At 41.2% G+C, this 23769-nt stretch overlaps 1 protein-coding gene and 1 long non-coding RNA gene across 14 annotated transcripts in view; one reads left to right on the plus strand and one right to left on the minus strand.

The window, feature by feature from the left end:
• The window catches only part of Dip2a (DIP2 acetate--CoA ligase A), a 113962-nt gene that overhangs the window by 73986 nt on the left and 16207 nt on the right, over positions 1-23769 (minus strand). For all 13 annotated transcript variants that reach the window (XR_002394172.2, XM_004842557.3, XM_021256459.2 and 10 more), the window contains exons 2-3: positions 18808-18879; positions 9559-9675 (exon numbers count right to left, since the gene is read on the minus strand). Coding sequence is in view for 12 of the 13 variants with exons in the window: in XM_004842557.3 (XP_004842614.2) it covers positions 9559-9675; positions 18808-18879 (189 nt within the window). In the remaining variant the exon portion in view is untranslated. The remainder of the gene's footprint in view (positions 1-9558; positions 9676-18807; positions 18880-23769) is intronic.
• On the plus strand, positions 45-19892 carry LOC110348698 (uncharacterized). Its single transcript, XR_002394176.2, has 3 exons — positions 45-133; positions 17304-17523; positions 19452-19892. It is a non-coding gene; the product is annotated as an uncharacterized LOC110348698 (long non-coding RNA).

The following is a 23769-nucleotide window of genomic DNA, read 5'->3' on the forward strand; positions in this document are numbered from 1 at the left end:
TAAAGGCCATGGTTATGAGCCGCAGAAGTGAACAACAGAGAGGGCCTCTCCGAGGCTCCTCAATGAAAATTGAAGCCCACTGGGAAAGTGAAGAAAATCTCTTCAATAAAGGCACACTGGACCACTGTGGTTGGTAAGTTGGTGGGATCAGCATCTCCCATAGAAACCCGGGCTCACTCAGAGGGGAGGACAGCTGGAACCTGCAGTAGAACCTTGCAGAGTTTAATCCAGGAAGGAAGCTCAACTTGGACCTTGCAGCCAGAAATCAGCCTGAATCTCAGTAGACTATAGCTGGCTTGCTGAGACTAATGGACTTAGACCTGCACACTGCTGCCCACATTGTCTACCAGGACAGCAAAGACATATCCTGAGGGAGACCTTTTTCTCTCCCCTCCCCTGCCCTGCCCTCCCCTCTCCTCCTCTTCCCTTCCCTCTCCTCTCCTCTCCCCCCCGCCCCCCCCGCCTTCTGGCTCTGTATTTCTCTCCCTCTTTGTTCCTGTTCTTGTCCCATTTTGAATTGTTTTTCTCTCTCTGTCTTCTTGACTGTCACTATTATAGGAAGGTGAATACAATTTCTAGCTTCCCTGTTGTTGTTAGTTTATTCTGTACTTGTCTCTGTTCTATTCCTCGGTCTTTTCCTCCTGTCTTCAACAGATTCTCACAATGTGCGTGATCTTCCCGTGTCCTCTAGCCTCACCTCTAACCTTTCCCTCTCCTTCTATCTCTCTACCCCTCCCTCCCCAACCCCTTCTAAATCCTTATCCCAAAGGATAAATTTGCCATATTGAAGGGTTTATTTACTACAAACATATTTTGGGCTGGCCCCAGATTTTGATCTAGCTCAGTTAAAGGTGACAGATTAACTGCTACCACAAATTGTCATTTTCTAAGCTGTGTTTGATGCTATTGTTGATGCTGACTGTGTCAACTGGGCTAAGGTGTCATGACTGATCTAATCAGTTGTCCTCCCTGGTATAATGAAAATGAGATTGCCCAGAGTCATTAGAGACTCAAAGCTTAAAAAGTCCAGGTATACCTGGAAGATATCTCTGAAAACCAATCATTCCATAAGGGCTCTAAGCACAAGCAATAAAGATACTCACAATAAGAAATGTTGAAGTATCACCCCAGGAATTAAAGCAAAAAACAGCACCAACAACAAAATTAAAAATGAGAAGACACCTTAGCAAGACACAAACCCAGACTTCCAGCTCACCAAAGGCTAATTCTGGGAGAAACGAGGTGGAAAAATATGACAATCAACCACCTGGACAACCTGAACTGATAGCACAGAAAATAATAAAACAGATAAATGAGGCTCTGGAAAAATTCAAAACAGAAATAATTTCCCAGATAACTACAGAGATAGTGAGCAGAATAAAAGACATGATTAGAGGCTCTAGACCAGAACCAGATAAAAAAAATAGATCAGCTCAGAAACATGCTGGAAGCCATGAATGCCCAGCATAGGAAAGAAATGGAAACCATGAATGTTCAACATAGGAAAACAATGGAATCCATGAAACAGATTCAGATATCCAGGAGATTAAAAACCATTGAAAATATTCACAGCAGATTGAGCAAATGTGAAGATAGAATATCAGATATAGAAGACAGGATTCTAGTCAGTGACCATGAAAAGAGAGATTTCTTAAAAACAGTAAGGGACCATGAGAAATCAAGCCAGCAACTGCTAGACGATGCAAAGAAGAATAACAAGGCTGACAGAAATCCCTGAAAAAACAGGAGAAAGTACAAATGGCATTAAAAAAAACTGTTCACAAAATTAATGACAGAAAACTTTCCAAACAGAGGTAAAGAATATGACATACAGATAAGCGAGGCATATAGAACTTCAATTAGCCACAGTCAAAAAAAAACGACATCTAGACATATAATAGTCAAGATCCCAGAAACCCAACAGAAGAACAAAATCCTACAAGCAGTTGGAGAAAAGAAACAAATCACCTACAAAGGAAAGCCCATCACAATTACAGCAGACTTCTCAACACAAGCCCTCAAGTCAGGGAGAGCCCAGAGTGAAGTATTTCAAGCCCTAAAAGAAAATAACTTCCAACCTAGACTGTTCTATCCTACAAAATTATCTTTCAAAATCGATGGGGAAATTAGATACTTCCATGACAAAGAACACCTGAGAAATTTCATGTAAACCAAACCAGCACTACAAACAATTCTAAACATTATCCTAGAAAAAGACAATGAAGGTCACAACTCCATGAGGCTCAACACAGCAAAGCCACCAGGCAAGGCAAGAAACTAAAGGGAAAGAGGGAAAATAAAAAATAAAACAGCCAACAACAGTAAAACATCATGACAAGGATGAGTCAATATTTATCAATTATAACTATCAATGTTAATGGCCTCAATTCACCAACCAAAAGGAATAGACTGGCAGAATGGATTAAGAAGCAAAATCCAGCAATATGCTGTATAAAAGAAACACACCTAACTCAAAAAGAAACTCATAGACTGAAAGTAAAAGGATGGAAAACAGTTCTCCATATGACAGGATCCCAGAAAAACGCAGGGGTAGCAATCTTATTTGCAGACAAAGTAGATTTCAAACCAAAACTAATTAAGAGAGACAAAGATGGTCACTACATCCTTGTGAACGGAACAATCCAAGAGGAAGAGATGACAGTCCTAAATAAGTATGCACCAAATACGAATACCCGCAACTATACAAAACAAATATTAATGGACATGAAAAACCAAATAAACACTAATACAATTGTAGTAGGGGACCTCAATACTCCACTGGCACAAATAGACAGATCATCTAGACAAAAAATCAACAATGAAATACTAGACCTGAACCAAACTTTTGAACAAATGGAATTAATGGATGTCTACAGAGTGTTCCATCGCACAAAATCAGAATACACATTCTTTTTGGCTACACATGTGTCATTCTCCAAAATACAGCACATGCTAGCTCACAGGACATGTTTAAGTAAATGCAAAGGAACTGAAGTTACCCCCTGTATATTATCAGACCATAGTGCAATAAAATCGGAGATCAATAGCATAAGAAACCATAAACACATGGAAATTGAATAACACTCTCCTGAACAACGAATTGGTCACAGAGGAAATTAAAGAAATTAGACAGTTCCTACAATTAAATGATAATGCCAATACTACATACAGCAATCTATGGGACACAATGAAAGCAGTTCTACGAGGGAAATTCATAGCAGTGAATGCTCATACTAGGAAAACAGAGAACTCAAACAACCTAATGCTAAACCTCAAGCTCCTAAAAAAAGAAGAGCAGGACATACCAAAGCTCATACTAGAGAGGAATTTATAAAGATGAGAGCCAAAATCAATGCAATAGAGACTAAGAGAACAATACAAAAAAAAAAAAAATCAATGAATCAAAGAGTTGGTTTTTCGAAAGAATAAACAAAATTGATAAACCCCTAGCCAACCTTATCAAAAAAAAGGAAAGAAAAGGCTCAAATCCATACAATTAAGAATGAAAAAGGTTGGGCCGGAGATTTAGCTCAGTGGCACCACACCTGCCCTGCAAGCACAAGGTCCTGAGTTTGATCCCTGGTACCAAAAAAAAAAAAAAAGAAAAAAGAATGAAAGAAAAAGGTGAAGTCATAACAGATCCAGGAGAAATCTAGAGGATCATCAATACCTACTTCGAGAACCTGTACTCTAATAAAATGGTAAACACAGAAGCAATGGACAGATTCCTAGATACATACGAATTACCAAAGTTAAGAAGATATAAAAATTCTAAACACCCCAATTACAATCAGTGAAATTGAAAACATAATTTAAAATATACCAACAAGGAAAAGCCCAGGTCCTGATCACTTCACTGCTGAATTCTACAAGATATTTAGAGAACTATTGCCACTGCTCTTTAAACTCTTCAATGAAATTGAAAAGGAAGCAAGGCTTCCAAATTCATTCCTGGAAGCAAGTGTTACTTTGATTCCAAAACCAGGGAAAGACCTAACCAAAAAAGAGAACTACAGCCCAACCTCCCTAATGAACATAGATGCAAAAATCCTCAACGAGATACTGGCAAACAGAATACAGAGGGTCATCAAGAAGATCATACACCCTGACCAAGTTGGATTTATCCCAGGGATCCAAGGATGTTCAACATTCATAAATCAATAATTGTAATACACTATATTAACAGAGTCAAGGACAAAAACCATATGATCATCTCAATAGATGCAGAAAAGGCACTCAACAAAATCCAACACCCATTCATGATAAAAATCTGACAGAAAATTGGAATAGAAAGTCTTTATCTAGACCTGATTAAAGCTATCTACGAAAAACCAACAGTCAACATCATACTAACTGGTCAAAAATTGAAAACTTTTACAGTAAAATCAGGAACAAGACAAGGATGTCCACTAACACCACTCCTGTTCAATATAGTTCTGGAAACATTAGCAACAGCAATTATACAAGAGAAAGAAATAAAAGGAATAAAGATAGGAAAGGAAGAAGTGAAACTGTCATTAATTGCTGATGATATGATACTCTACATAGAAGACCCAAAAAACTCCGCCAAAAGACTTCTAGACTTAATTGACAGATTCAGTAGAGTAGCTGGATATGAGGTCAACACTCAAAAAACAATAGCCTCCTTATACACAAATAACAGACTCACTGAGGGAGAAATTAGGGAAACAATTCCTTTTACAATAGCATCCAAAAAAATGAAATATCTAGCAATCAATCTAACAAAGGAAGCAAAAGACCTCTACATTGAAAACTACAGCACTCTGAAAAAAGAGATCGAAGAGGATACAAGAAAATGGAAAGACATCCCTTGCTCCTGGGTAGGAAGAACCAATATAGTGAAAATGGCCATACTTCCAAAACTACTATATAGATTTAAAGCAATGCTGATTGAAATTCCAACGATATACTTCACAGAGCTAGAGAAAACAATCCAAAAATTCATTTGGAAGCCGAAGAGATCTAGAATAGCTAAAGCAGCTCTAAAGAACAGAGACATGGCTGGGGGTATCACAATCCCCAATGTGAAACTATACTACAAAGCTACTGTGATAAAAACAGCATGGCACAGGCAAAAGAACAGGCCTGAGGTTCAATGGAATGGATTAAAAGATGCAGAAACAGCTCCAGACATGCTCAGCCACCTCATCTTTGACAAAGGAGCCAACCACCATCATTGGAGGAAAGATAGCCTATTTAATAAACAGTGTTGGAAAAACTGGATTTCAACCTGCCAAAGATTAAAACTAGACCCATACTTATCACCATGCACTAAACTAAGATCGAAGTGGATTAAAGATCTAAATATTAAAACAGAAACACTAAACTTGCAGGAAGATTAGGTAGAACTCTTGAAGACATTGGTATAGGAAAAGACTTCATAAACAAAACCTAAGTAGCACGGGAACTAGCACAAAGAATCAACAACTGGGATCTCATCTTATTAAAAAGCTTCTGCACTGCAAGAGAAACCACCAACAGAGCTAAGAGACAACCTACAATGTGGGAAAAAATTTTAGCAGCTGTACCTCAGACAAAGGACTATTATCTAGAATATATAAAGAATTGAAAAAAATCAGACCCCTAAATTCAAAGACCCAATTCAAAAATGGGCATCTGAAATGAACAGACATTTCTCAGACAAAGAAATAAAAGCAACAAATAAACATATGAAAAAATGTGCAACATCACTGGTCATTTGAGAGATGCAGATGAAAACAACACTGAGATTCCACCTCACCCCAGAAAGAATGGCTGCTATCAAGAAATCAACCAATAACAAATGCTGGCAGGGGTGTGGGGAGAAAGGAACCCTTCTCCATTGTTGGTGGGAGTGCAGACTGGTGCAACCACTGTGGAAATCAGTATGGAGATACCTCTAAGAACTAGGACTAGAGGTCCCATTTGACCCAGCTATTCCCCTGCTGGGTATCTTCCCAAAAGCATCATACCACAGCAATGTATGGACACCCATGTTTATAGCAGCACAGTTTGTAATAGCTAAAGCTTGAAAACAGCCCAAGTGCCCATCAACTGGAGACTGGATAAAGATGTGGGATTTTTTTATAAAATGGAGTACGATTCAGCCATAAAGAACAACAAACTAGAGACATTTATAGCTAAATGAATGCACACTGAGGCCATAATCTTAAGTGAAATAAATGGGACACACATGTGTAAATACCAAATAATTTCTGGTGTGAGAAACTGAGAGTGTAAATAATGATTAAAATGAATAATTGATAATGTGAAATAGGAAGAAAAGGTCCAAAGGGGTAGGGGAAGTGGAAGGGGTGGGGGAAAGGAAAGAAGGGAAAGGAAAAAATATGAGAAAAGGAAAAAATGGAAACAAAGTCTTTGTAAATAGGGAAGGGTGGAGGGGGTGAAGGGAGGGCTAGGAATGGGGAAAAAATAAGAACCAAGATGCATCATGCAAAGGTATAAGATCCCAATGATGAATGTAACTGTGTTGTGTACCTAAAATGTACCAATAAAAGAATTTAAGAAAAAAAAGAATTAGACAGATTTTATTTCTATAGTAGCTAAACTTTACAATTACAATTTTACAAACTGCACTACACTGCTATAGCTAATTGGATACAAATGTCCTCAGAGTACTTTATTTTATTTAAAGCATCTGTTTAATTCAATCTTTAATGATTCTGCAAAGAAGGGCATGTGTGTAATTTTAATAGTGCCTGACGTGAATTTATACATTTTTAGCTTCAGTATTTAACATTTTGTAACCAATAAACTTTTTTTAAAACAAAAAAAATTATGAACATCAAAGACAAGAAGACAATTCTAAAAGCTTCCAGAGAGGAAGAGCAAGTCCCCCAAATGAGCATGGTCAATACTCAGGAATAGGGCCGGGGATTTAGCTCGGTGGTTTTGCCGCCTGCTGCGCAAGCGCAAGGACCCAAGTTCGATCCCCAGTACCAAAAAAAAAAAAAAAATACTCAGGAATAACAGCAGGTGCAAGGAGACAGTATGGTATTTCTTTTTAAGTGCCAAAACTAGAATTTTTACTACCCAAGAAAATTATCATGTAAACTTGAGAGTTTAACAAAGATATTCTCAGAAACACAGGGCTTAAAAAGCATTCCCACATGAGGACTCAGCTGAAAGCCCTCATAGTGGAAGGTGCTCAAAACCAAGAGAAAGAGACCCCACATCAGACATGGAAGTCACTGTAACCACATACTTTTAATTTTATTGCTACTTTTTTAAAAAACTACAGATAAAATAACCCAGTACTAAAATTCTAGACAATGCAAACCAAAAGATTCAAAAACCTTAACAAACCTCAAGCATAAGAAACAAACAGCACCAGGCACATCAGAAACAAAACACTCAAAACCAAAGTGTCTTAGTCTGCTCGTGCTGCTGTGACAAAGCACCAAAGATTGGGCTTAAACAACAGAAATTTATTTTCTCAATATTCTAAAGGCTATAAATCCAAAACTATGGTGCCAGCATGGATAGTTTTGGGTGAGGGCTGCTTTTCTGGCTGTAGCAGCTGCCTTTTCCCTGTGACCTCAACCGGTGGGCAGGTGGTGGGGTTCTCTCTGACCCCAACGCAAGGGCTCCACTCTCATACCCTAATCTAACACCAATTACCTTCCAAAGGCCTCTACTTCAAATACCATGCCCTGGAGGTTAAGGGCTTCAACATATGAACTTGGGGATACACAATTCAGTCCACAGCACTGTGGTAAGGAGAAAGATCTTAAGCACATTACATACAAAGGAACACATATCAGAAACAAGGTTGGAGGACCAAACTACTGATTTCAACACTAAGAGAATATGGTTGCCTCAAAGATAACATATCAATGGACAAAGAGTACAGAAAGGGATGCACACACAACTATGTGTAACTTTTTTTAGACAAAAGTGTGAGGAGAGTTCACTGGAGAAAGCATAGTGTTCTTAATAAATGGTGCAGGAACAATTAGGTATCCATATGCAAAAATGAGTAAATAAACTGACCCATAACCTGCATTCATAATAAAATTAAAAAATGGATAGACCTAAAGATAAAACCTAAAACTACAAAACTTCTGTAAGAAAATATAAGAGAAACCTTGGGTTAGACAAAGATTTCTTAGACACAAGAACAAAAGCGTTATGACTCAAAAAAATTGATAACTTAGACATCATCAAAATTAAAAACTGCTTTTCAAAAGATACTTCAAGGAAATGCAAAGACAAACCACAGTCTGGAAGAAAATAATGACAAATCTTATTTACAATAAAAGACTTGTATTCAGAAGACAAAGAATCAGAACCCACTTTACGGTTCACAAGGGCCAAAAGAAGTTCATTCACACTGATTACATGGAAGTGTTGGGATGTAAGGGGTGATGGAGGAATGGCACCTTGCACGCGATCCCACTCATGGGGTGCATCCTGGGCTGCAGAAAATGCTGAGCATGGCCATCCTAAGGTTCAGAGATGTTAGGTAGCTTTTACCTGTGTCCCTAAACTTGGTATAATATTTTACATGTATCTGACAGCAGAGGTGTACAATATTATAAAAAGTTAAAAAAGAAACTTTCAGTGTGGTTTTTTATAAGTGTATATCAAATTGGTAAACAATTTCTAATCCATTATTTCTTAGACCATTTCTTCATATTCCCATGCTGAAGAAAAATACTTACAATATTCATGTTCTTTTTTGGTATTCTTGAAACAATACTTCATTATACCTATTGAAAGCTTTACTAAGAAGGGCTCATATGGAAAAGAAACATACAATTGCACAGTATGAAGATGTTGTTAAACAGGTCGAGCACTGGAAAGCTATCGATTTGTAAACAATAATTGAAAGCAGGTTTTTTTTGGTACCGGGGATCGAACTCCAGTCCTTGTGGTTGCGAGGCAGGCGGTGGAACCACTGAGCTAAATCCCCGGCCCTGAAAGCAGTTCTTTCAATGGGCATTCTGATCATCCAAATTTTAAATATTTCTAAAAGCACTGACTATGGCAGAAATCAGATCAAAAGGAAATTCCCAAGATTACAGATTACAAAGTAACGAAATACTACAACATGATGCACAGAGGATTTTGTAACAGTGGGGAAAGATTTCTCCAGAGGGTTTGTAAGCCTCCTCTAAGAAAACCAGCATGTTTTGTTTTTGTTTTGGGGGGTTTTTTTGGTACCGAGGATCAAACGCAGGACCCTGTGCTTTCGAGGCAGGCGCCAGCACCACTGAGCTAAATCCTCAGCCCAGAAATCCAGCATGTAAGGGATGTGATACATTAAACAGACTGATTAGATGAAGGTTAAACTTTTTTTTTTTTGGAGATAGGATCTTGCTGTGTAGCCCAGGCTGGCCTTGAACTTACAGCAATTCTCCTGCCTCTGCCTCCTGAAGAGGCTAAAGTCTTCTTAAACAACATAATGTAAATCATTGCTGAAGTGAAAATAGTTCCTTTACCAGCCATTTTGGCAAAGAAAACTAACCAACAGCCTCAGTGGGAGGAATACAAGTGTCCAGCTGGCCCACCTCTCAGTCCTGGCCACGAGCTTACCTGACCGGAAGCGCTCGTCCCTGGAGTTGGTGGGCCGGGACTTCTGTGCTTTGGGTGCAGCCATGGTCAGGGAGGGCCCTGGGAGTCGATTCTCTGTTTGCAGGCAAGGGTCTACTCCTGAAACATATTTTTTGAGGAATATTTTTGGTGAACAATATGTTTCCAAGTTATGAAAAACTGCATTTAAAACACACATATTTCCTTTATGTGGCCACATGGTGTATGCTGCACCAACACAGCATGGCCCTCGAAGCGCGAAAGAGCCTTGGCCTGGGTTCAGGGCCATATCCAGGTCCTTGCAACCCTCTCTCCACATCGCCATCTGAACAAGCGATTGTCACATGGCCCTCCAAGCACCCTTGGCAACACAGGACCAGCAGCTCCGGTCGGTCGGATGTGGGAGCCACGAGGCGCTGAGGCAGCAGGCTCTGCAGAGCACCCTGAAGAGCCCGTTTCTGCAGTGTGGCTGTTTCCTGTCTCTGGCCTGTGTCACTTGTTCCCAGCACCATCCCCAGCATCAGCAAACCCTGAGCTCATTGGCCATCACTAGGGGGCTAACAGTGGCCCCTGGATACAGACAGAGGGAAAAGGTGGAGGAAAGTGTAGCAGGAACAACACTGTGACGGCGATGCTGGCCCCAGCGTGCTCAGGCGCTCTGGCCAGTGCTGCCGGCCTCAGCTGTGTCACCTCTGGGTCTGCCTCACCAGGCTCCCTGCTCTCACAGCCAAGCCCCCGACATAGTCACCCAGTCACCAGGCTGAGCGTGTGGCCCCCTCGTGCTGCTGGAGCCCTCATTTGTGGACATTTGCCAAAAGCACAAAGCGAAACCTTCAGAGGGAAGTCAACAAGAATAATGTGTTCAACTTTAGCCTCTGCTTCAAAATGTCTCGTAAAATTCATCAGCAGGGATTCCATTCCCGGTGGCTCCGACACACTGTGGAAAGAGGGAGAGTCCATCTTTGACTCAAACTCTAGGCTGGAGCCACCTTGACAGGCACAGCGGGGCAGAAGTGATGCTAGGTGACTTCCAAGGCTGATCACCAAGTAACACAGCTCTGCTTGGCTCTGTAATAACACACCTGAAGCCCAGCAGCTGAGCCCACACTGCAGCCCTGGGAGGAACAGAAGGGCAAGAGACAGGGGAGCACGGGGAGCCCAGCAATTGGCACCAGGGTCCCCAGCCCCACAGCTGGGACTGTAGCCCTGGCCAGACACAGCCTCTACTCAAGCACCGGCTCTTGCCTCGCAGAGAGGGTAAGCTGCCCTCCACGCTGGCCCAAACAGCAGCTCTGGGAGCAGAGCAGGTGCCACAGTGACCTTCAAGGGCCACCCACATTCTCAGAGGGCCAGTTATGTGACGGGGAGTGGGAATACCTCCTCCAGAACCTGTGCTGAGTTCTTCACAACCTGCACACACTCACATGCGTGCACACCCACAGACACGGCAATACCAGCTGCCTTTTTGCTCTTTGTGCCTGGGTGAAACTACTGAAGGTTCATCGTGAAGGCACACAGTCAAAGGCATTGAGGATCATGAAGAAGTGCACTGCAGGATGGAGGCTCCTCAGTACTCATTGGTAATGGGTACAAAGCAAACTGTTTTGGCTGCACAGAGGAGTGACGCATAAGGCAGTCAACATCAGCAAGTTCTAGCTTACGCACAATGAGTAGGGACAAATGTACCGGACACGGCAGTGCACACCTGTAACCCCAGCACTCAGGAGGCTGAGGCAGGACGATCATCACGAATTTGAGGCCAACCTGGGCTAGCTAGTGAGTTCAAGGCCATCCTAAGCTATGTATTAAGACCTTGTCTCAAAAAGAAAAAAAAGCATTGAGTACCAAATTCAACAAGTTCCAAAGAAATCGAGTACTAAGGTATGACTGTATAAGTAAATGGACATCCTCATATGCCAAAATATACACGCTCTAATTCTTTGAGATATTTACTTAATCAACAAACATACGAACAAAAGGCAATCTGAAATTACTGGATGAAAGAGAAGATGTATGTGTAATTATAACAAATATCAAGAGATAACTTTCAAAAAGGTTACAGTGATTCACACTCCCACAAGCGATGTATGAAACTGCCACTTCCCCACATCTTTTGTCGGCAATGGGTGTTATAAAAAAAAGTTTTAAAATTTTCCCAGTCTGGTAAGAAAAAAATGGCTCTCTTTAATTTGCATTTCTACATCTATAGTGAGGTTGAACATAATGTTTATTGACCATCTTCATTTCCTCTCCTTGGAATTTCTACTCACTTTTCCCAGCTAATGAGGCCCTCCTAAGGAGAACAGTCCTCCCCTGAGACACACTGGACCATCACCTCAGAGCTGTGGCCTGGCCGGCTGGCAGGGTGACCAATCACATTTGTCTGTCGGTCTTAGTTACTTTTCTTTTTGCTAAGACAAAACACCCAACACCCAAAGTTAAAGAAGGAGAGGTTTATTTGGCTCACAGTTTATAGAGGTTTCAGTTCATGGTTGGCTGCACCAAGGCAGGGTGGCATGGCAGAGGGGCACTGCAGAAAAAGCAGCAAGCAACAAGCAAGAACCACAGCGGCTCTTTCTGCTCTTTCTTATCCAGGCTAGGGTGGATCCTGGCATCACACTGTGAATCAATCCCAGCCTCACATCCTTGATCTTAGCATCACACACCCTAGATCCAGCCACCTCCAAAAAGCTCCACCTATGACCACAGGAGGCTTTAGGGGTACGTCTAAGTACAAGACACAGCACTGTCTTTTCCTTTTGAACTTCCAGGTCTCCAAACTTGCCTGTGAAGACAACACCCAAAGGTTATTCAAATATTCTCTTGAATTAGTAATTGTTATAATTAAAAGCATATTCAAACCTTTGCTCTTTCTGAGATTTATGCTCACAAATGTTGGAGAGGAAGAGGGCTCCTGCCTCCAGAAAGGCAGCACCACCAATTACATAAATGCTCCCTCCATCCTCTCCAGTCATTGCTGGTGCTTCTCTTCCACTGACAGGGTCAGCTCCCCGCACACTGACAGCCACCTGTGATTACGTGGGAACCCACACTCTCAGGCTTAGTATCTCAAAGATCAGTCCTTTCACACTAGGATTATTTTTTAAAAATGTATCAGCCACTCTCAGAACTTTTCTCCTTCTAATGGGTCATTATTTCCCAGCCCAAGGGTTTTTTTTCCTATTGTCTATCTTTTATTTCGCATTTTATTTATACGTCTGTGTTTGTGTAGGGAAGATGGCCACGATTGTTTGTCACTGGATGTAGAGCTGCAAATAAAAACAAAATTTTGCCAAATGCTTCTGTTTGTGAACCAAAATTGTTTGCAAACAAAAGCATTCATGAACCAAAGTACCACTGTACATTGGGTTTCTCACAGAAGAGAAAACATGCAATATTTAAGCGTGTATATCTGATTTATTTCACTTAAATGATGGTTTCAAGGTATACTCACTCATTTTCCCACAAATGACTCAAGTTTATCCTTTATGGCAGACTAGTACTCCATCATGTGTAAATATCATATTTTCTTTATCAATTCATCATTGATAGACATACAGGCTGCTTCCAAGATTTAGCTATTATAAATTGTGCTGCTATAAACATGTGTATGCATGTATCACTCTAATATGATACCTTTAACTCTTTTGGGAAGATACTTAGAAAGGGAATAGCTGGGTCAAATGGAATTTCTATTTTTAGTTTTTTGAGGAATCTCCATATTGTTTTAATTTCTACAGTGGTTATGCCAGTTTACACTCCCAACAGCAATGAAGATGGGTCCTGTGTGCCACTCCCCATTGATTTCTTGATGATAGTCATTCTCTCTCTGGAGTAAGATGGAACCTTAGGGTTGTTTTAATTTGCATTTCTCAAATGGCCAGTGACGTTGAACACTTTTTCATGTATTTATTAACCATTTGTACTTCCTCATCTGAGAAGTATCTATTCATTTCAGATGCTCATTGTTTTATTGGGTCTTTAAATCTGGAGGGGGTCTAATTTTTCTGAATTCTTTATATATTCTAGATATTAATCCTTTAAGGAGCAGCTGGAAAAATTTTTTTTCCCATTCTGTAGGTTGTCTCTTCGCTCTTAGTTGTTCCCTTTACTGTGCAGAAGCTTTTTAATTTTGATATGATCCCATTTGTTGATTCTTGGTATTATTTCTTTCTTTTTTTTTTTTTTGGTACTGGGGATCAAACTCGGGTCCTTGCGCTTTCGAGGCAGGTGGCCAAACCACTGAGCTAAATCTCTGGCCCCTTGGTATTATTTCTTATACAATCAGGGTTCTATTCACAAAGTCTTTGCCTTTGTATATATCTTTAAGAGTTTTACCTATTTTGTCTTCTAGCAGATTGTCTCTTTTAACATTTAGATCTTTGATCCATTTTTAGTTTAGTTTAGTACATGGTGAGAAGTATGGGTCTAAGTTGAATCTTTAGCATGTGAACAGCAAGTTTTCCCACCACTGATTTTTAAAAAGACCATCTATAGTCTAGTGAGAGCATTTGGCTCCTTTGTCAAAACTCAACTAGCTGTGGGGAGGGAATTTAGCCCAGTGGCACTGCACCTGCCTCTCAAGCACAAGGTCCTGAGTTCGATCCTCAGTAGCAAAAAAAATAATAATCATCAACTAGCTATAGTTGTTTCTACACCCTCTATTCTGTTCCATTGATGCACAAGTCTGTTTTTTGTTTTTGTTTTGTTTTGTTTGCCAATACTATGCTGTTTTTATCACTATAGCTTCATATTATAACTTCAAGTTCAGGACTGTGATGCCCCCTGCCTTGCCTTGTTGCCCAGAATTGATTTTGGTATTCTAGGTCTCTTCGGATTCCAAATAAATTTTAGGACTGCTTTCTCTAGTTCTGTGAGGAATGTATTGGTACTTTGATTGGTATTATGGTAATCTGCATAAGTTTTGGAAATGTAGCCATTTTGATAAATTGGTTCTGCCTAGCAAGGAACGGGAGCTATCTTTCCGTTTTCTGATGTCCTCTTTGAGGACATCAAAGTAGTTTTTCAAAGTACTATGATTTTCATTGCAGAGACCTTTCACTTCCTTGGTTAGGTTAATTCCTAAGTATTTCTTTCTTTTGGGGGGCGGGGTACCAGGGATCGAAGTCGGGATCTTGCGCTTGCAAGGCAGGTTGCAGAACCACTGACCTAAATCCCCAGCCCCATATTTCATTTTCCTTGATGCTATTATGAAAGGTATTATTTCACTAATTTCTCTCTTGGTGAGTGTATATTGATATACAGGAACACTAATGATTTTTGAGAGTTGACTTTGTATCCTGCTATACTACTGAATTTGGTTATTAATTCTATGAGCCTTTTTAGTGGGATTTTTGAGATCTTCTATGTAGAGGATCATGTCATCTGCAAATAATGATAATTTGTCTTTTCCTATTCATATCCTTTTTCTCTTTCTCTTGTCTAATCGCTCTGTTTCAAGAACTATATTGAACAGGAGTGGAGATAGCGGACATCCTTGTCTTGTTCCTGATTTTAGAGCTTTCAGATCCTCTCCGCTTGATATGATGGTGGCCGTTGGTTTGCCATAGATGGCTTTTATCAGACTGGGATAAAGACTTTCTGTACCTATTTTCTTCAAAGGCTCTTCTATTTTATCACATATGAATGTTGGATTATGTCAAATGCTTTTTCTGCATCTATTGAGATGACCATGTAATTTTTTGACCTTGCTCTGTTTGTATGGTGTTTTACATTTACTGATTTGCGTATGTTGAATCCCCCTGTATCCCTGGAATGAATCCTACTTGGTCATGATGTGTGATCTTTCCGATGATTTGCTGCATTCTGTTTGCCAGTATCTTATTGTGGATTTCTGCATCTATGTTCATTAAAAAGATTGGTTTTGGGCTGGGGATTTAGCTCAGTGGTTTTGCTGCCTGCTGCGCAAGTGCAAGGAACTGAGTTTGATCCCCGGTACCAAAAAATAAAATAAAATAAATAAAAAGATTGGTTCTCTTTCTTGGTAGGGTCCTTTACTGATAAAAGAATCAGGAATTACTTTCTTCTAGGAATGACTTTGGGAGTACTGCTTCCCTTTTGATTTCACTGAAGAGTTTGAGGAGTACTGGTATTAGATCTTCTCTAAGAAATTCATCAGTGAATCCATCAGGTCCTGGGCTTTTCTTATCCAAGTGCAAGTTTAAGAGAAAAATCAGTCACTGTTATTCAGACTGGTCTATATTATATCCACACATTGATTTACAAACTGCGGTTTTATAATACTATTTTTTCCACCTAGGAAATTGGTATGTTTCTCCATTTTTAGGGTCTTGGTTATTTCTTCCAAATAGATTTTGTGATCCTATAGGTTCTATATCTTTCTTGTTAAATGTATTAATATTTGACAATTTATTTTTGTCATAAATGAGGCCTTTTTCATATTTCAAAACAAAAATATTGCTAAAGAAAAGCCACTGATCTTGCATATTTGTCTTCTCTCTTTATATGTATGAAACTAAAAACTCTTACTTACTCTTACAGTTAAATAAGCACTCATTTGGATGTCTGAGGTATAAAATATTACTACTGACAAATACAGATGATTGTAGTTTTCTCTCTAATATTTATCCTGCTTTGCTTCCCCATACCTCTGCATCAGTTGTGGCCACCAACACAATGTGGAATAAGTAGGCAAAAGAAGCCTTCCTTTTCAACTCTGCTAGGTATGCGATTATTTAGTCTGATGGTTGCTGGTGATTTCTGGCAAATGGGCTTTAAGGTGTTTTAACAGTTTTCTTCAATTCCAATTTTACTTTGAGTTTGTTTTGTTTTTGATTTAAAAAATCAGCAGATGTTCAGACAGTGCTCAGCAGAGAAACAGATTAATGAATATATAAGGATTTACAAAGTAGGCTTATAGTGGTTGCCTGCAGAGTCAGGTGTGGAAGAGTACAAAAGGGCTGTCTACGCACTGGAGATTCGAAGGATCCAGTCAAAGGTCAAAGGCCTGGAGCTCGCTGCAGAGTCCCTTGAGTCAATATCTAGAGGCTGAAAGGTCTGCACTGAAAACCAGGAGATGGATGCCCAAGGCAAAGGTGAAGACTGGAGCTCCTTGGAAGAAACTTCTTTGTTACCGGTCCTATTCCATTCAGGCTACAAGTCTATTAGTTGGTGCCACTCACACCCAGGATGGTCTTCTGTCTTCAGTAAATCCATTCAGCCACATTCAGAACTATGCTAATCCAATCAGTTGGGCATTTCTTACTCAAGTTGACACAACAGTTAACTATTACAGCACATAAATAGGCTCAAATTCTTTTTAAAATTTATTATAAAATATATCACACTAATACAGGCAATATAAAGCATGTATACATGCTTTTAAATTTTGTAACTTTTAAAGAAGTCTTCCTTTTCAACTGTGCTAGGTATTTGATTATTTAGTCTGATGGTAATTTTTTTTTTTTTTTTAGATAGGATCTCACTATATCCTTCAGGCTGGCCTTGAACTCACTATGTAGTCCAAGCTAGCCTCGAACTCATGGCAGTCCTCTTGCCTCAGCCTCCCAAGTGCTAGGATTACAGGCATGTGCTCCCAAGCCCATCTTATACATGCTTTTAAATTTAAGAACTATACAGAAAAAAATCAATGTAGCCACTGTATAGGTTAAATGAAATGCCCAGGTGACTCAGAAGCCCTTGGCTCTCTCCAGCCTCGGCTCCATGCTAACTTCTGGGGGAGTGATTTCCTTTCCTTTCTTTATCAGTGTCATAAGGGCCCCTGACTAGCTCGGCTTGGTGTGCTTGCACACTCAGAACGGCAATACCCACTCAGAAGGCTTCCTGCATTCTCATCATCTCTATGAGATTCATCTTGGCTGACATGCGAGGTCTTCAGCATTCCATGGACTGAACTTTGTTGGGGGAGGCTGGCACTCTGGCAGCCCAGGATCTGAGGAACACTCCTATGCACAGAGCAACCATGAGGTACAAATAAGCGATAAACTCGGTGCGGGGGGGGGGGGGGGGGCTGCTGCACTTCTCAAGCTTGCATGACCCAAGTGCCTGCTTACTGCAGGTGCTCTGCAGTGAGGGGTGCTGGGCCATGACTTTAATCTGCTGCCTCTGTGTTTCTCTGGTTATGAGGGAGATTAAGCATCTTTTGTTGGCTATTAGAATTTCCTCCTATGAAATACTCATTTGAGCCTTTGCTCCTTTTTCTACATTAGGGCATTTTCTTACCACATTGGGGGGCAGTCCCAGTGCACAGATGCAGGTAACGCACTGGCCATGTGTCCAGAGAGCACATCATGCCATGGCTCTCCACTGCACTTGACAACAGCTCTTCTGGTTATGCATGTCACACAATTTTCTCACACTCCGCAACTTGTCTTTTCAATCTCTTTATGGTGAATTTTGATTTAAAAAAAGAAGCTACTAATTTCAATATAGTCCAGCTTATCGATCTTTTCCTTTATAGTTCCTGTGGCAGTGCCTTTAGTGACTTCAAAAACCCTTCCAGTCTTGAGATGGTGACACTTTTCCTCTAAGATTCTCCGAAGACTCTACAGTTTCCGAATCTCACACTTAAACCTAATACACCTGCAACTGACTCTTCGGTCCAATGTCTCATGTTACACAGGGCCCAGGAGCTGTTCCAGTGCCAGTGCCAGTCCCAGTACCAGGACGCCACCTCCACACACCATGTCTGTGCATGCACATCTGTGCTGGGGGCCCTTCCACCCCACCAGTTTGGCCATCCAGCTTGGCAAGCATCCCTGTTTCAGTGGCAAGGGCTTTATAACTCTTCATATTTGGCTGGGCAAATGCTCCTGCTTCTCTCTTTTTTTAGCACATCTTAGATCCCTTGACCATTTATTTACACTTGAATATAAATTTTGGTAAAGCTACACACACGCACGCACACACACACACACAAATTCAAAACGATGAATGTTCTGGACACAAATCAGTATGATATGGAAAGAACTGACAACTTTACAATATTTGTTCTAAGTCTAGTAAGGAAACATGCCAGGCTGTTTGTTCTATGACCATAAAAATAAAATAAGTCCCATTTGGAAATGAGACCTGTAACAAGCCAGACCTGTAAGTTATAATCTATGCCTTTGGATTTTATTATCTGGTGCTAGACACACTATTTTTCCAGGCCTTTGTATATACCAGTATTTAAAATCCAAAATTGATTTTTAAATCAAGTTGTATAAAACAGTGTATTTGCTATAAAACACATGAACATACCAGCCTTACCTTGAATAAGTGGAATATATCGCGCCAGCAGCTTTGCCCTTTTCTTCTCATACCCTTTTTGAGTGATGTCACCTAAAACAACAATGGAAAAAGAGGATTACATTTCTTCTAAAATTCCAATATTTTTAATTAAAAATTAATTTATAATTGAAAAATTAAAAACAGCATTAACATCTTTGAGCTGGTGACTGGATCAATCACCTCTAAAGGGTCCACACCAGGCCCTACAACTGGGCAGTAAGCACAGGCACAGCACTGTGGGCAAATCTCCTACGTGAGTGGCTGATGAAGAAGCCAGGCTTGAGGCTGCACACAGAGCTATTCCACATACATGAGTTTGGGAAGACAGAACTCCAGCACCAGGACAGGCAGGGGTTGTCACTGCTGGGGGGGGAGGGACTGTCATCAGAGGGCACAAGGGATGAGGTTGTGAAGCTGTCCTATGACGTGGAGGTGGTGGTCACTTAACTACATGTATTTGTCAAAAATTCAAAGAACTGAAGAGTGAATTATACTGTATGTAAATATTTCAGTTTTTAAACATTGTGATCAGCACCCCCTGGGAGCTTGTCAAAAATGCAGATGCTAAGGTCACACCCCAAGTCAAGAGAATCCACATCAGCACTTACCTGATTTCTGTGCAGGTCCAAGTTTTGAAAGCACTGGAGAAAACGACCCACCGGACTGAAGCCCCTTCCGGGGAGGTGCTTGAGTGAAGACTCAGGAAAAAGGACTGCTACTCTAATCATCACCAAAGACCCCGAAAAAATAAAACACCTGGAAACAAGGCTGGAAATGTGTCTCCACGGAAACGCTACTTTTTCTGCAGGGCTGGGACAGCCAGGCAGGTGCTCTACCACTGAGCTCATCCCCAGCCCACAGAAGCACCTCTTGGCTTACTGGTTCCAATGCAAAACGGGGGTGGTAACAGCAGATCTCTGATGCTTTTCTGAAGACTTTATTTAGATCAGAAAATATGTTTTATAGCAGTTTTCACTACTACCTTTTAGAACAACTTACATTAATACAATTTTCACTACAACTGTTCTTCATTATTTTAGTGTTTTCTAAGCCCTCTTCCAGCCTCTGCCCTGCCCCAAAGAGCAGCGAGTGAGAATCTGAGGATTAGGCTGCTGTCACTGACTGGGTGCTCACCAAGTTTTTCCCTTAGATGAATTCTTGAATTCATTCTGCCTACAGGACTTGTGTGAAAGTGTGAATCCCGATGAATGTGACACCTAAAGTGAGCCTATGGGAAGCTCCAGGTATGCACTAACTGCCATCCTGGGGAGCCTGAGGCCAGGGAGGCGGCTGCTCAGGTCTAGGCTTCCTAGCTCCCTGTGTTCCCCCTTCTGTACTCATCCCTCTGTCCACACCATGCTCCACTTCCAGCCCCACAGCCAGCTGCTCTGTGTGCATGCTTCCATGTCCTGTAGAAAGTGTGTGGCTCTGTTTGTGTGTTTTCACCTGACCTGAATGGCACTGTAACACGAATCTCACGGTTTCCTACTTTCTCAACAAAAATCCTCCATTGTCATACCAAGCCATCCTCGCTGCAGCAAGCCTGATGCAGTGCCCTGACTCCGTGCCCCTGGCATTGTACCCTCATCTCACCCTGCATCCTCTTTATGTGACCCACGTGCCAGACACTCACAGACCCTGCTTCAGCCACTGCCCAGCCAAGCATGCTCGATGATGCAGCAGCGGTCCCTGTCAGGTCCAGGATGCAGCAGAATGGGCTCACTTATAAAACTTAACTTGTGCACCACTTTAAAGCCACACATTTTTAAAAAGCATCATCTATTTTTAAAAAGTTTCCTCTAGAATGTATTCAAATATATGACAAATATAAATGGAAATTAAATGTTGCTACATTAAATCAAAACTGATAAATCCCTATTTAAAAGCAGAGCAGTCAGCTGAGCGTGGTGGCACAGGCCTGTGATCCTAGCATCCAGGAGGCTGAGGCAGGAGGATCTTGAATATGAGGACAGCCTGGGTTACACAGCTAGTTCAAGGCAGGATGGACTAGAAAGTGAGACCTTGTCTCAAAAAATAAATACAAGAATGTCAGTTTTTCAGAATATATACTAATTAACCATTCACTTTCTAGAAACAGTCCTACTTATGTTCCCATTTCAAATGAATATTGAAATAATAATGGAGCCCAAAGGGCACAGAGATATGAACCTTGCTGACTCCCTGGGTGATGCTTACAATTTACCAAAAGCCATCTCATTTTTTTTCTAACTGAAACATCTGCACATAACGAGCTATACATGCTCCTCAATTTACAATGGGGTTACATCCAATAAACCGACAGATTTGAAAATACTGTACCTAAGTCAAAATCCACTCAGCACACTGAACTGACCAGGCATCTAACCCTAGCCCGGCTCCACGAAGCTGCTTGGAACACTGACTCCACCCCACGGCTGCACCAATATCGCCAGCCTGGGAAAGGATCAGAATTCAAAGTGTGGTTTCTACTGAGGCATGTATCACTTCTGAAGCACAGTAAAACTGAAAAACCCAAGATGAACCATTGTGAGTTGGATGCCTGTGTTCCATTTTCCTGTGTAACTAGTGCCATCTTTCACGCCTGGCTGAGCAGTGCTGCATTGCACACACCATGGGATGCAAAGCCTCTGACCACACAGAGTAGTGGGGCTGCAGCAGGGGTCTGAACAGAGGAGGGGCTCTCGCCTGTTCCCTCCCTCAAGGTTCAGCCCTCTCTCTACAGCACCACACAGACAGACAGCAGAGCTGGCATGGCCCCAGGAGGCAGCCAGAGCTCGCTGGCAGAGACAGAGACACCGTGGGACTCTGGAAAGCCCGCTGCAGGCGGGATGACATGCAGCTGCCACTGATCCCCTCTGCCAGAGCGCAGCCTCACTTAGGGTGCCAACCCCAAGTGGATCACCAACTCCCCAACACCCTTTCTAAAATCCCCTTTCCAAAGTACCAGACCACTCTTAGGGCAGGTGTGCCCAACCCACCGCTCTGGACAGCTAGGGATGCAGCCCCGTGAGACCACAAACCTTTAACATTACTACGTGATTTTCATATGCATATATAAATTATTATGATGATGCTATTTTGAGACCGGTCTTGCTGAGTAGTAGACTGGTCTTGCTCTCCCCAGGAAGCTCAGGCTGGCCTCAAACTTCCAATTCTCCTGCCTTAGCCTCCCAAGTGCATGTGCCACCATGCCCAGCTTAGCTGTATTTTTCATGACTCAACTGCCCAGTGCCTGAGCACTGACTGCACAGATGACAACAGAAGGCTGTGTGGGGTTGCCGCAGTCAGTGTCAAGTCTGCTTCCTATGTGTGCCACCATCAGTCCAGTGGAAACCCACATGCATCAGACACTGTATGTGCTCATGCAACCTGGCAAGTCAAACGCAAGTATTGATAATAGTATTTCAACCAACCTACAAATACATTCACCAGTGAAGAAAGGTGATTATTGTTATTAGGTAAACAGGTTCTCTTATTTAATTATTAAACTTGGATTTGTTGTGTTGTTTCATAAATAATTTGACAAGTTAAAATAGTTTTATATATATAAACTAAATTATAATATTTTATATTTGGTCCAAGACATTAATTCCTCTTCACTCAGTGAGGCCCAGGCAAGCCACAAGCTTGGACTCCATGCCTGAGGGTCACAGGAAGAAGAGCAGCATGTACAGGAGACAGCCTCATGTCCATCAGGGAGGAAGGCCACTCAGCTACCACCACCTGTGCCAAGAACCTGTCAGCAGGAAAACGTGCCCTGGACTTGGGGTGCTGAGGTGGGGTCTTACTCGGACCTACCATTTCCTACTGAGTGAAAATGGCAAGCTGAAAAAAATTTGTATGTGTGTATATAAATATAAAATGAAAGTAAATAAAATTATGTATGTAGAGGCACATATCTGTTTATATACAGAAAACAGGCTGTACAATAAATTATTAATTTATTTGGCTTTGGATGGGGTGAGACAGATTTCAATTTTTACTTCATATACTTTTAAACTATTTAAATGTTTTAGCATAATAATCACATTAGGAGCATATGGCAAAGCCAGGCATGACGGTGCATGTCCATAATCTTAGTACTTGGGAGGCTGAGGCAGGAGGATCAAGAGTTGGAGGTCAGCCTGGGCTACATAGCAAGTTCAAGGCTGGCCTGGACTACATAGTGAGAGCCAGTCTTAAAAAAGAAAAAATATATGGCAAGACTGTTTCCACTATGTGTTATAATTATAGAAGATGCTACTGGGGGAAATTAGATGAATTCTAGGTACTATCTCTGCAACTTCCTGAGTCTAAAATTATTTTAGAGAAAAAAGTTTAAAAATATATGAGAGAGACTATATAGAATTGGTGTCATTTCTTTTTTAAATGTTTGATAAAACTTGCCAGCAACACCATATGGGCTTGCAGATGTATCTTCCAGAAGATCTTAAACTATAAATCTGATTTCCTTAAAAGTTATAGGACAAGTCAGGCATGGTGACACGTACCTATAATCCCAGCACTCTGGGAAGCTGAGGTTGAAAGAACACACGTTAGAGCCCAGCCTGGGGAACTTAGTGACTTAGCAAGACCCTGTCTCAAAATCAGAAAAAAAAACAAAACCAAAACTTGGACATACCAGTGTGAAAGACCTGGGTTCAATCCCTCATATAGCAGAAGAAAAAAGTTACAAGACAGCTGGGCATGGTAGTCACACTTATAAACCCAGAACTCTGGGAGGTTGAAGACTACAAATTGGAGCCCAGCCTGGGCAACTCAGTGAAAACTTATCTCAAAAACAATAGATAGATAGGTAGATAGACAGTAGGTAGATAGTTAGCTGATCGTGTCAACTTGGGTAAGAAATGCCCAACTAAATTGGATCAGCACAGTTCTGAGTGTGGCTGAGAGGATTCACTGAAGACAGAAGACCCACCCTAGGGGGGCTTGTCATCCTAA

The sequence above is a fragment of the Heterocephalus glaber genome, unplaced genomic scaffold, assembly GCF_053883595.1.
Source record: "Heterocephalus glaber isolate CG9 unplaced genomic scaffold, H.glaber_assembly_v1.0 deba00000122, whole genome shotgun sequence".
NCBI lineage: Eukaryota > Metazoa > Chordata > Mammalia > Rodentia > Bathyergidae > Heterocephalus > Heterocephalus glaber.